This window comes from Numenius arquata, chromosome 9 (genome assembly GCF_964106895.1).
Source record: "Numenius arquata chromosome 9, bNumArq3.hap1.1, whole genome shotgun sequence".
Lineage (NCBI taxonomy): Eukaryota > Metazoa > Chordata > Aves > Charadriiformes > Scolopacidae > Numenius > Numenius arquata.
Genome location: NC_133584.1, coordinates 9,453,495 through 9,466,471, shown reverse-complemented (window position 1 = coordinate 9,466,471; position 12,977 = coordinate 9,453,495). Strand labels below are relative to the sequence as shown.

Below are 12,977 nucleotides of genomic sequence, written 5' to 3'. Positions count from 1 at the left end.
ACAAAGTAAAAGCTGATTACGATTTTCTAAGTGTCGGAAGAGCCTGGGGGGCAGGGGAGTGGTCCTGTTGATCTGTCCCTACCATCCTACAGCCATTACTATGTGTCAGTTCACTTACGGTTGCTGGTAAATCTGAGGGAACAGTGTGACTTTGGTCAAAGCCCATAAAAATGGTCTGTTCACACTGCACACACAGGATAATGAGGCAGTGTCTTAATTGTGTTGTGGTTTGGGTTTTTTTTGCAGTCTTCCCTGCTGGCATTTTGCAGCCCCCTTTCTTCAGTGCATCCCAGCCCAAATCTCTGAATTATGGTGGCATAGGCATGGTCATCGGTCATGAAATCACACATGGTTTTGATGACAACGGTAAGGCACCAAGTTTCAAGTTACAAAAATTACAATGCGCAGAATGTTTTACATGCTTTAGTGCTTAATCATTCCAGAGAGCAGATAAAATGAAGTTTCCATATATAATACCAAATCTGGACTTCTGAGGCTTTATAATATTGTTCCCCAAGATGATTCCCAAAAGCACAATCCAAAGAATCCCACAGGCTGTCCTGGAGCTGCCAGGTTGCAGCAACAGCCCAGGACGTGGGCCTGCAGCACACAAGAGCTTTTAGTATAGTACCTGGTCACTTGCTTTTCCCAAAGGCTACATCATAAACTACGCGTAATGGTGAACAGGATGTGTCATTAGGCTGGCACAGGTGGGAACTCAAGGGTCCAGCTATCAGACCTGCTGCCCAGCCACACCATCCGTTTCCAGACCCACACTATGATCAGTCCAGCATTGAGTCACAGGTCAGAACCATACCAGGCTTTCTAAGACAGCCTTAAACCCATCTTCTGATTCAGTCAAATTAGTTTGTTTTCCTTCTCTACTGAAGTATAGCCCTCTTAGGAAAAAAAAAAAAGCATCATTTGTACAACTGCCTCATTGCAGATTTTTTTGCATCAGTGATTATACTTACTTGCTACCCCTTTTACTGCATCAAAACCCTCTTTTCCTGTGTACTTAATTCTGTTAACATATTATTACAGGCAGAAATTTTAATGAGAATGGAGACCTCGTAGACTGGTGGACTGAAGAATCAGCACGCAATTTTAAGGAGCTATCCCAGTGTATGGTGTACCAGTACGGAAACTTTTCCTGGGACCTAGCAGGTGGACAGCATGTATGTCATATTTATTTTTATCTACCAATGTTATTTTAATGAGGAAGCACAAAATCTTATGTCCTAAACATGCAAACACTTATTCACATGAATGCTTTCTTGGCTCAGGGCCAATACTCATCCCTGCACACACACACACAAAAAAAAAAGAGGCAAAAGAGATTCTTAAAATTAAAGATAGAAGTAAAAACTCCACACATACACTGACTGTTCCGAAAGAGGCAGGATATATGTTTTGAAAGACTGCCAGAAGTCGTTTTGGGGCCTCAAAGGCTCTTCCTTAATTCCACAAAGGAACAGAAAACAAAATTTGGAAGTTTGAACCTCATTTCCCCAAATCTCGATGCACAAATAATATATATCCCCATCAAAACAAATCCTGCCTGCTGCTTTCCTTCGCTATCCCAAGACAAACATCTGGACTGCAGAGCAAAAAGGTCCAAGAAGAATCGTATACAGTAGGAGAGGAAAAGATGATACGGATATTTAGGGGAGGCAGGCAATCTAAATGTGACTGCATTTGTAGCATTCTGCAGAGTTTAAATTATTAGACATTCAGTGTAGTGTCTGCGTCTGGAAGCCCTAATTTCATGAGAACAGTTAGCAGGATCAGGTTTGTTCTGTGTCCCAACAAGATCAATATTCCATTAACTCACAGAAACAAGTGATAGTCATATTATAATTACTCACTCTGATCAGGAGACCAGTCCTGTTCTGATTAAATGCAAGCTGCAAAACTGCCACTGGAACGAGGCAGCCCTGTGTACATAACACAGCATGTCATTTCAGGGGTGACCAAATGCTCTGCTAACACACCTGCATTGTCTCTAGTACACAACCCAGTTTTAATCATCTATGGACAGTTTAACCATCTTCTGACTGCTCCTACCCTGCTGCCGTAGGGATTTTACTGTTCCCGGCTGGCAGTGCACGTACTTCAAAGCTACAGGTAGCAGATTTCAACCACAGTTACTGGCTGAGCTGCCACTGTTCTGTCAGCAAAGGCACATCCTGTACCAGTGCAGTATTTTGTTCACAGTCCTGCATGTTCCACACAGCAGGTGACATGACAAGTGAGTGTCAGCCCCTGCATTATCGCTGTGCAGTAAGGAAAGGAAAGCAGTTTACTCCAGGAGTGCTCAGCTGTGTTGCACTGTGGAAGACCACTTACTTTTAACATCCACCTTGTTTAGTTTGGACTTCAGTGGATAACCACATGGAGCACTGAACTGTGCCACCACCTGTTTTTCTGTAAGGAACAAAATTTCTCTTGGATGGGACCTCTTACAGTTAAGTGATGAATGAGAAGATAATTACAAGAAGCTGTTTCAGACTGGCTGTTTTCTTAGAGGCTGACAATATATTCCATCATACAGAACAGGGAAAAGATAAAACTGTTGGACTCACAGGCCAGTAAAAATATGTTGAAATAGTCTTCTCTATTTTTCTGCCATTTTTTCACATATTAAATTCAATCTAATGGTGATTCTAAGTTTTGCAGCTTTGAATATCATAGACTAGTATCTAGGGCTAAAGGTCGAAAAGATGATTTTTTTAAAAATAAAACTACAGATTCTCCATTACCAAAGCTTCATTGTCTTTAGTGATACTTCACTGACTTACGAATATCATACCATCTAAATAGCTTTCTTCTATGTATTCTGCTACCAAAGAGCTACCTAACTTGACTAACATACAGGAAAATACTTCCTAGCAGATTTGCTGATGTCTGTTAACGGATAATTTCAACTGTTTGAATTTTACGGACAGATTCTGCCCACTTCCTCTAATTGGAACTGTAGCAAGAAGCTGAGGGTTAAAGACATGGAGAAAATACGAATGAATGAACAATAACTAAGCATCAGAAAATCTGGGTAAAAGAGATACGAGAGCCTAGAAAGCTGTCTGTAAGGGAAGGAAGAGGATTAGGGAAAACAATAGTCGCCGCATGGATTTTGAGACAAGGGAGGCAAAGACTTTTCAGAGATATTAACATAATCTTCTGCTAAAACTTCAGATTTTAAGGGAATTCTCACCTTTAAAAAGTGAAAAACGCACAAAGTTTGCTATGACAGGTACTAGATAAGCTCTCCTTTTCAGAAAAACTATACTGTTCCTTTCTCTTTTACAGCTGAGTGGAATCAACACACTGGGAGAAAACATTGCTGATAACGGAGGTGTTAGACAAGCATATAAGGTAAGAAGTTTCATTTTTCTGTTTTAGCTGAAGCCATCACAGATTAAGAAAAGTAATTTCAGGGCCTTTGAAGAAGAAACATTTTTCTTGTGTTAGGGACAGGACCACACCTACCACCTCATTGAGACATGGTTTAAAACTATTGACCAGCTGTTGTATTTCTTTCATCCATTAATTATTTCCTGATACACATTATCTGTTCCTAGTGCACTCTTTTTCACCTGACTACTCTGGTTTTTTTTAATTTTTTTTTTCCTATTGTGCGTAGGGAATTTGTAGAATGAAAACATCTACTGACTCACAGTTGGACCATCACCTAACTAAACCAATGATACTGAGCAACTGTCTGCCTCTGTCTTCACCAACTTTTTTTATGCCAGCAAGGAGGGACAATGACTTTCTTCTAAGCTCTACCAATAAATAGTCTCTGTCTACATGGAACACTAACGCTGTTCAAAAAACTGTTCAAAATATCATCTTGTACAAGTGACTTGGGTCCCCTGTACAGGTATCCAAAGATGTCAGTGACATCCGGACTCCTTGCGCTAAGCCTTCCATGGGAGCTTGTATGCTTTTTGGCTTTCCTTTCATTCTCTTCCTGAAATAGATACTTAACTCCTCAGACTGGTCAACTTTGAGACAAAGTAAACACAGTTGAGGTCTTCTCTTTGTGAATGCAAGTTGGGAAGTGAGAAGCAAGTCAGCTTATCTATGAACTTTTCTTGTTACTTGCAAATCTGATAGCCTTAATAACATGATCTTCCCTCTCCTTCCCTGAACACTTTGTTCTATGGCAAAGCATTCAACACTTGTCAACTGGAGAGCTGTCATTCCTCAACAAAGCATCTGCTGGGATGCATGGACCAACTCACACTTCTCAAAGTTACCATCACAGCTTCTGCAAACAAAGCCATCAGCAACGCCTACTCCACTAGACATATACATGTTTGAGGGCAAATACAATTATTAGTAAGAGTTTAAAGAATGATTTAGAAAGCTAAAAGACGAGTTAGTATGGCATATTAGATTAGTCTGATCTTCAACTAGTGGAAATTTCTGCATTTTTTTTAAAAAAACAAAACAGTACAAACCCATGAAAGCGGGTACTTTCTGAAAGGAATGGGAGTAGCCAAAGAAAAATTAGAAGGTCAGAAGTATTACAAAAAAAGAATTAGATATTCATAATTATTGTGACATCATATAAATAGTTAAAAAAGGTCCAAAAGAATCTTGAGAGGTCATGCAGTCTACCCCCCTTCTCCTAGCAGATAGAATTAACCATTTTTATATCATTCAAACATACCGTAGGAGAAGTTCTGCTACGTCCTTGCTGCAGTTCGAGTGCCATCATGTCTTTGCCTTCAACAGAGAGCAATCTGTTCCTTTCTTTTCTGCGACCTTTTACGTATTTGAAGACTATTACATAGTTCAAGGCCCAGACTTCTCTTCTTTAGACTAAACAAACCCAATTCTTTCAATCTTTCCTCATAGGTCATGTTTGCTAGACCTCTGCTCATTCTTGCTGCTTTCTTCTGGACTCTCTCCAGTTGGTCCACATCTTTCCTGAATTGCAGTGCCCAAAACTGGACAAGAGTACTCCAGCTGAGACCTGGCCAGTGCCAAGTAGAGTAGAAGGATTACTTCATGTATCTTACATAAGGCACTCCTGTTTACACATCCCAGTATGACACTTGCCTTTTTTGCAGTACTGTGGCACTGTTGGCTCTAGTTCAGCTTGTCATCCACTAAAACTTCCAGAGCCTTTTCAGCAGATCTTTTAACTGCTCATTCCTCAACTTGCACTTGTGCAGTTGATTGGCTTTTCTCGTGTAGTAGCTTGGCACTGACTTTAGGCAGAACATTCTCCAACTTGCCAGCATCTTTCTATCGATAATGATACACTAACACCACATTGTTTGACACATGGTCTTCATAAGAAACATGAAAGCAGCTGTTCTTACTATGGAAAGGGTTTAAAATCTTCCGCGATTCCTTTATGAAAAAAAAAGAACAGAACCCCAACCAAAACAAATATCACCTTTTCATAATGCCACATTAGATAATTGATCACATTTATTTCTTCTCCCAGCAGAATCAGTTTTGATAGTAAAATTGGATCCTGGAACTCTGTGTTGTATACAGAGAAAGTGTATCTTACCATAAGTGTGTTATTTTAGACTCTAACCCAATAGCTGGCAAAAAAATATAAAATACATTTATGGGATAAACATTGGAGAGAAATATTGTAAACAGGACAGCAAATACATGTGTTCTGTAGAATCAGAGAGAAGAATGATTTTTTTTTTTTTTTGCCACAGCTGAAGCTTTTTACCCTGTATCTCTCAAGTCTAAGCCTGTTTCTCTTACCATTTATTCCGATATAATTCAGGCAGCTTCACTAAACCTGGAGTAAAACACTACTGTAAAGCCCATTCAGTGAGAAAACTGTCTTGATTCAGTCACGCCACTTCTATCACACTACTGAGAAATGGTTCTGTCGTCTTCTGTTTAAAGGTGGCATGTAGAAAGATGGATGGCCAAGGTAGTCCATGATTAATTAAGTAAAAAAAACGTGTTCCTCCTTGTCATCATTTCGTTTTGTCTGTCTGGTCTGGAAGTTTTAATACTTCTACTCAATTCATTCTACAGGCCTATGAAAACTTTGTGAAAAAGCACGGAACAGAAAAACTTCTTCCTGGTCTTGAAATGAACCATAAACAGCTGTTTTTTCTGAACTTCGCACAGGTATTCTGTATTTCTTGACTGGAGGTTTTGAAAATCACTTTGAGTTACAGTTTAACAGTTAAGTCAGAAAGAGAAGGCTGACTTTCACAGTTTCACTGAGAGCTGGCAGAGTTGCTATGCTGAGCAGTGTTCACTACAAAGCAGTGAAAATAAAGTCTTATCTTTCCTAAGTAAGTGAATTCAGCCACGAGTAAGTGCCGTTGTCTAGGGACAACAGTAAACTTTTTTTTTAGCCAAATATACCTTTTTTTTTTTCCTATGTTCTAATGTGAAACTTATTCTTACGACATTAAGTATTTCATAGTGAAGTGACAGCATGGACAATCTTATGGCTAACAAATGCTTTTCTTCGTTACGTGTGTAGGTATGGTGTGGAACATACAGACCAGAATATGCTGTGAATTCCATCAAAACTGACGTGCATAGCCCAGGCAAATTCAGGTCAGTATGTACATCTTCAGTGCATCCCCAGGTGCAACACAGCTTTTAGCTATAGAATTTAAAGAACTCTACACAACCTCTACAGGTTGCACTTACCAGGGCAGATGTAGGCATATACACATATACGGGCACAGCACACTGAAGATGGTTAAGAGAGAAAGACCTCCCAGCCCTAGCACAGCTCTGTGCTGACAGAAGCAGGCACAGTCCTTCCCAGGTAGCTCCACAGGCAGCGTAAGGCTGTGAAGGAGTTGTCCTCACCCTTGAGATAATACAACTTAATTCTGTCCACTCTGTTGAGAAGCTCTGAATGGTCATCATCACAGGACACAAACACCATCACCTGGCCGTTACCAAATGGGCCTGATTGTTACAGCAGAGTCCCAGTGACTGTATCTGGAATTCAGTGCTCTTCTGGAAGTCCCCTGGCTCCCACAATAGTTCTTGCTAGGGTTCTCATAAAGACCAAAGGCTATGGATGGACTTCCGTCCTCCACTAAAGTCACAGGTAAAACCTCCACATAATCTGTGGAGTGTAAGGATTTTACTCTTCCAAGCATTCCAAGAATTCATCTTCTTTTAAACAGTAATACTGACATGAGAGAAAAATGACCTTCTGTCCATAGCCTTTGCTATCATTAGAATGAGGAACGCCTTTGCCATCTAGAGCTAGAAAGATGTTGTTCAGTTCCAACAGAGTGGATTGGCTGGTCTTCACTGTTCTGTTACCAGCGTTACTCGTAATGCCTGCAGCCCAGAATTGGGGCTCTGCTGTGCCCCAGGTGTTATACAAGGTCACTGTTTTTTCTCTCTTGCAAGAGTAGCAGAAGTGAGTTTTAGGTGGCAGACCACCACCCCTCAGCCAGTAACATACCCATACGCTGTGGTGCAATAAGCAAATCTGTATTTTCTGCCTTGTGTACTCAGCCTTCCCAAGAATAGGTGGGCTTGAATTCAGTAGAGTCATGCAGGAAACTTGGCTGTTCATGGCGGAAGTCTTTGGGCCAGAGTAGGTTCTTTTCTTTTGAACTTAAGTCAGAGCAACCTATTCATCGGCAGTGTAACAATGGTTTTGCTCTAATAAATCTGTTTGCTCAAATGCCATGAGATCAAGTAGTAATGTAGACATCACAACATCTCTGTTAGCTTTGAAAGGCTCTGTCATCTCCAGGATTCACATACACAATAGCTGATTTCTCTGCTGATACAATTCAGTACGTTAATTCCAGTATCTTTCTTTCAACGGCTTTTCACCAGAGAATTATACTGTTTATCCCACATACTCAAATATTTACTGAAAGCAGTGACTGTTCCTTCAATGGCTACTTGACTGGCGTTTCTCTGTGGGTGGTTTTTGTACTATCTGCAGATCTCTCCGGAGGCAGTTTATGCATCAAGTCCTACAATCAGCCAAATTTGGTCACAATGCTAATGAGGCTCTGCAGGAGTACATCAGAACTGTGCCTCCTCTTTGCATATCTAATTTGTATGAGTCATGAGTCCTTTAAAGTTCACTAGTTCACATCTCTGTGTAACTGTATCTGTGTATATCTTGGATATATTATATCATGTATTGTGCTGGTTTTACATCAGTATGAAAGACTATATAAATTTTATATGGAATTACACAAGTACTAATGAGAAACCATACTAATATTTTTAGAATGTGAAGTAATTTTCAGGAAGAGCCCCCCCCAAGGGCTCTAAAATAGAAAGCATTTCAGTACATGAGACATACCCACAAAATTACTGCTTAATGACATACTATTAACAGAGCAGTGGAGCACTGCTAGATCACTTAAACCCAAGGCCTTTTTTGTAATCATTTCTCTGTGCTATCTCCTGGGCTGCTGCTGGCTCTTGAGACCAGTTAGCAAATAGTCTTGCTTTTGATCTTGGAGAGACAGTCAAATTGTTGCACATGTCAGGCGCTGAACTTCACCTCAACTTCTGTGGACACTTTCCGGTTCTGATGAATCTAATGATTAAGATTATTCACAGAATAATCACAAATTACTCAAAGAAACGGTTCTTCAAATAATTTCTGGTCCACAACCAACGTGCACCAGTATTTGACATTTGAAGCTGTTTTCCTCCATAGTTATGTGCATGTTATATTTCCATTCCTGAAGGAATGAGCAACTCCTAGCAGATATATTCACATATGTTCACAATTACACATATAAAAACTGCTTTAGCTGGAATGTCCTCATATTCGCTTGAAAGCTGTTCTTTGTACGAGTCTTTTTTCCAGGAAACTCATTCACTGGAACATTTGTGGAGAATGCCCAGAGAAGCAGTATGATCTCAGTTAAAACTTGATTGGTGTAAAAACGTAAATGAACATTCACTGAAAAGTTCCACCGCAGTCTGCTACCTCAGGGTCTTGTTTTCCCTTTACCGAGAAACTTGTCAGAAAAACGAAGCTGAAAAAATTCTCAGTGAAAACTAAGGACAAGCAATAAACCTGTTCCCAGTGAAATAAATGGAAGTTTTGTGAAAGCCAGTAATGAAGAAGGGACAGGTCCCATATTTTAGGTGGCTGCAATAGGGACCATACAAACCAAGAGAGAAAATAGAGCCACTACTTGAGGCGAAATGGAAGCAACAGTCAGAGTTCAGAAACAGGGGCGTTTCCCACAGTATTTTGAGGTGACACACAGAAAAAAAGAAGTTACAAAATGTGGGTCTTCTTGTTTTTTGTAAACAAAGGCAAACAACAATGACAAGATGATGTTGTTTTGTTTTAAAGGGTCATCGGATCATTGCAAAACTCTCAAGAGTTTGCTGAAGCCTTTTCGTGCAGCAAGACAAACTACATGGATCCTGCTAAAAAGTGCCGAGTTTGGTGACGAACTGTAAACCTTGCATCTCGAGAAGCTGTCCAGAAAAAGAGAAATTTTGAACTAATTTTGAGAAGGGGAGGAGGGAACAAAAATGAGGGAAATATGCTAGAGGAGTGACTGTAATTCTTAGTAAACAGGCAAAAATAAAAATAAAAATAATCACACATCAAACCATCAAAGGAAGGACGAGTGCCAACGCAGCAATTAGCTGCTCTAGCTGAATGGCTGCTTTTCCTGTCACTGAACGCTGCAGAAGCTGAATCTCTTGCCAGCGTAACAGTAACAGTTCACTTGTAGTTAAGCCTGTTCCCCACTGGCCAATGGCTTTTTGGATTTATTTTAAAACGTCGAAGTATAACACATTATCTCCCACTGGTCGGTGAATGCGTATTTCTGATCAGGCGGAGGAAGGAAATAGTAAGTAACACACAGTTTTAGACATCATAACATGATAACGAGACAACAGTTTATATCCTAAATGTCAGACTTTGTACCCTCTGCTGTTATGATAAATCTGTTCTACCAAATGTTTTCATTTTTACTTGAAACCATTTATACAAGAGGAGTCCAAAGACCTGCTGTACTTAAATAACTTCTCACTAATTATGTGTGTTATCTGAAGTCACTATTTACAACAGTTTATTTACTGCTTTCCAGCCAAACTGAAATTGTAGGTAATTTATTAATTTTTGAACATATAATCTGCAAGATTGTGATCAAAGACCCTTTCACAGTTTTCTAAGCTTTTTCTTGCTTTGTCTAAAATTGGTCTTTTTTTAAAGTTTCTAGTAATGTATAAATCATAGTTTTTATATTTAAATCTGAGCTACACTTTTGACTTGAAGTATTGTAATATATTTTATCAGTGGCTGCATAGAACTGGGAAATTTGAGTAAAGCATGGTATTAGGCAATAAGGCAAAGTCTACAAAACTCAGCTCTCCAATGGAGTATACCAATATTCAAGTTTTCAGGCTGACTTTCTCAGTGTTTAGGGTCTGATCCTGCACATAATTTGTAGCTGTTCTGATCAACGTCAGTCCCCACATCAGTAAAGCTGCACAGCCGATTGCAGGAATGGAGCTTTAAGTAAGAAGGTAAAAGGCTTTAAATCTGCAATGATATGTATTAAACATCCTCATGCAGATTGCAAAGGAACTTACTGCTTTGTGTATCAAAGCAAACAGATTTCCAAAAATAAGTACCAGATACCTCAGATGACTGCTACTATAGGTATATTTAAAAACCTATGTTCCTTTTAGCTTTCTGAGTTTGTCATCTGATAAAAACATTTTGATAATAAACTGAAATTATGAGTCAAATGCAACGTGTGTTCTTTATGGGAAGTACAAAAGTACGAAAAAAAAATCTCTGTAAATAAATTTCTATACTCGCCCCTGAGCACCACACTTCAACAGCTATAACAACTGACAGAAGGAGAATTCAAATCATTTTGTTCTACTTTAAAAGCAGATCTTAGTGCGTTACTCAGTATCCAAGGAAATCACACCAAAATTGACTGCAGAAAACTTCCTCTTCCAAGACTTTTCCCCAACAATATGAGAAAGAGAGCAGAAAATAGATTCCTTTTCCTGAATTCCCAGCTGGAAGAGTGATGCTTAATGCAAGAGCAATAGCAAAGGCAGCCAGCAGCAGCCAGCACAGCTCCACTGCTGCAGGAGGTACCGTGGCCGTACCTCCGGTTTCTACAAAGCAACGGAAGGAGCTTTGGTTGTGGTGCACCCAACGGATCAAGTGGCCGAAGGCAGCCACAAAGCACGTCCCCACAGGCCCTTCAGAAGGCACATGCTGTGCAGGGCACAGAGAGGGGCTGGATGGGCCTTGCACACACACACCAGTCGGGGTCTAGTCACCACTGCCCGTAAGTCACGCCTGACCACAAAAGGGGGGCACAGTGAAAAACAACAGAAGTTAGAGAAAAGTGGTAGAAGAAATCAAAAAGTTGCGTTAACAGGGTTTTTACTTCTCTGCTTGGTAAAGGTACTTCACTCAATGTATTTGTTAGAGAACTTTTTACATGCTCCATCATTAACCTGATACATCCCAATGGAACTCAATCCTTTACAAATTCAGGCCCATAAAGCGTGAAACAGGAAGTACCATTATCCCCATTTTACAGCAAGACGTGGGAACACTCATCAAGAATCGAAAAGAAATTCAGAAAGTAACTAAATAAATCAGTTCAGTGGATCACTAAATACAGACTAAATAGTATTAAATGGAACGATCAATAAATACAGAACCACTAATAATTAGGGAACAGAATAGCAAATACAATATATTCCTTATAAAAACATGAGTCAGTCAATACAGGCAGGTCAATTCTAGTGTCTGTTCAACAGCGTATCAGCAAGCTTTTCTGATACACCTCATGTTTCATCTCCCTGCTAATGGCAGGACAGACAAAAACTAGAAGAGCATATTTATCGTTGGAGTTAGGGATTCCTGCCTTAGTTTTCAACAGCAGGCAAACTACAGAGTGAAGGCTTTTTCACTTCTGAGCGACCTATACACACAAAAATAATTGCATCTTGTTTCATGCCAGCTCCTGATGGAGCAGGGAAGATGAATTCATATATACTACCGAGGATATGGTCATTTCTTTCACCATCACAGTAAGAAATAAAGCTTCCCTTATGGAAAGTATCCAGCAATGCTCTGGCCAGAGCAGCAACAGATACTCTTTACGGAAACAAACCATCGACACGCTTGACAGCTGGCTTTAGACATGTCATCGAACCCAGCTTTTACATTCATGAATAATACAACTCTCTTCCCAAAACCCCATTTCATCACTGCTTCTCCCTCCCATCTATTTTATTACAGACAATCCAGCTGTAACAATGAGCTAGGAGTTTGGAAAGAAGTGTGTGAAATATAAGCCAAACACAATGCATACGACCAGAAGAAACGACAAAGTTTCACTACTCGTTTCTGACTGCAAAAAGGGCTAGAAATATCCTTTCATTATGTGAAATCATGAAACCAAGTGAATGGACATCTAGAAAACAACCTACAAACACTCCATGATTTGCTGTAAATGAGGGAGAAAGGTTTGAAGAAAAAGGACCTGGCCAGTGTAGGAACCTAAACAGTCGAGCTGTTTGTTTACATACGCCCATGCATCTATATCACTTCCAAAAAAGTCCCCCTGAGAGACTCCTGCCATCCTTCACACAACTATATGGGCTACACCACCGGCTCAAGCCTATAGGTGCAAATAAGGCTGCTCATTTCCTTATTCCCCTTTTGGAGTAGGTGAGACAAGAAATGAAGGGTTGGCTTTACTCCTGGCTAGGGCACCTGAATCAGAACTGTGCGGGTAGGTGTGACTACTGAAATAAGCCCTAGTGGGAAATGACTACCTGCCAGAACCAAGAGTAAACAAAGAAATCATCTGCAGCACAGATCTGAATCTCAGTGTCTCCTGATACCAAGCCTGGGGCTAGGCACATCATACACCATCTCTCATCAGTTTAGTCTTCTCCAAAAGTCACTTGGCACACCAGCTAAGCACAGGGAAGCCTTGTATTAGCATTGAACAGAAAAC

At 40.1% G+C, this 12,977-nt stretch overlaps 1 protein-coding gene across 1 annotated transcript in view; it reads left to right on the top strand.

The window, feature by feature from the left end:
* Nucleotides 1-10,725, top strand: part of MME (membrane metalloendopeptidase) — a 50,288-nt gene extending 39,563 nt beyond the window's left edge. The window contains exons 18-23 of the mRNA XM_074153342.1: nt 247-366; nt 1,045-1,178; nt 3,310-3,375; nt 6,025-6,120; nt 6,485-6,561; nt 9,314-10,725. Of these exons, the coding sequence (XP_074009443.1) occupies nt 247-366; nt 1,045-1,178; nt 3,310-3,375; nt 6,025-6,120; nt 6,485-6,561; nt 9,314-9,413 (593 nt within the window). The 3' untranslated portion in view covers nt 9,414-10,725. The remainder of the gene's footprint in view (nt 1-246; nt 367-1,044; nt 1,179-3,309; nt 3,376-6,024; nt 6,121-6,484; nt 6,562-9,313) is intronic.
* Nucleotides 10,726-12,977: the final 2,252 nt, after the last annotated feature.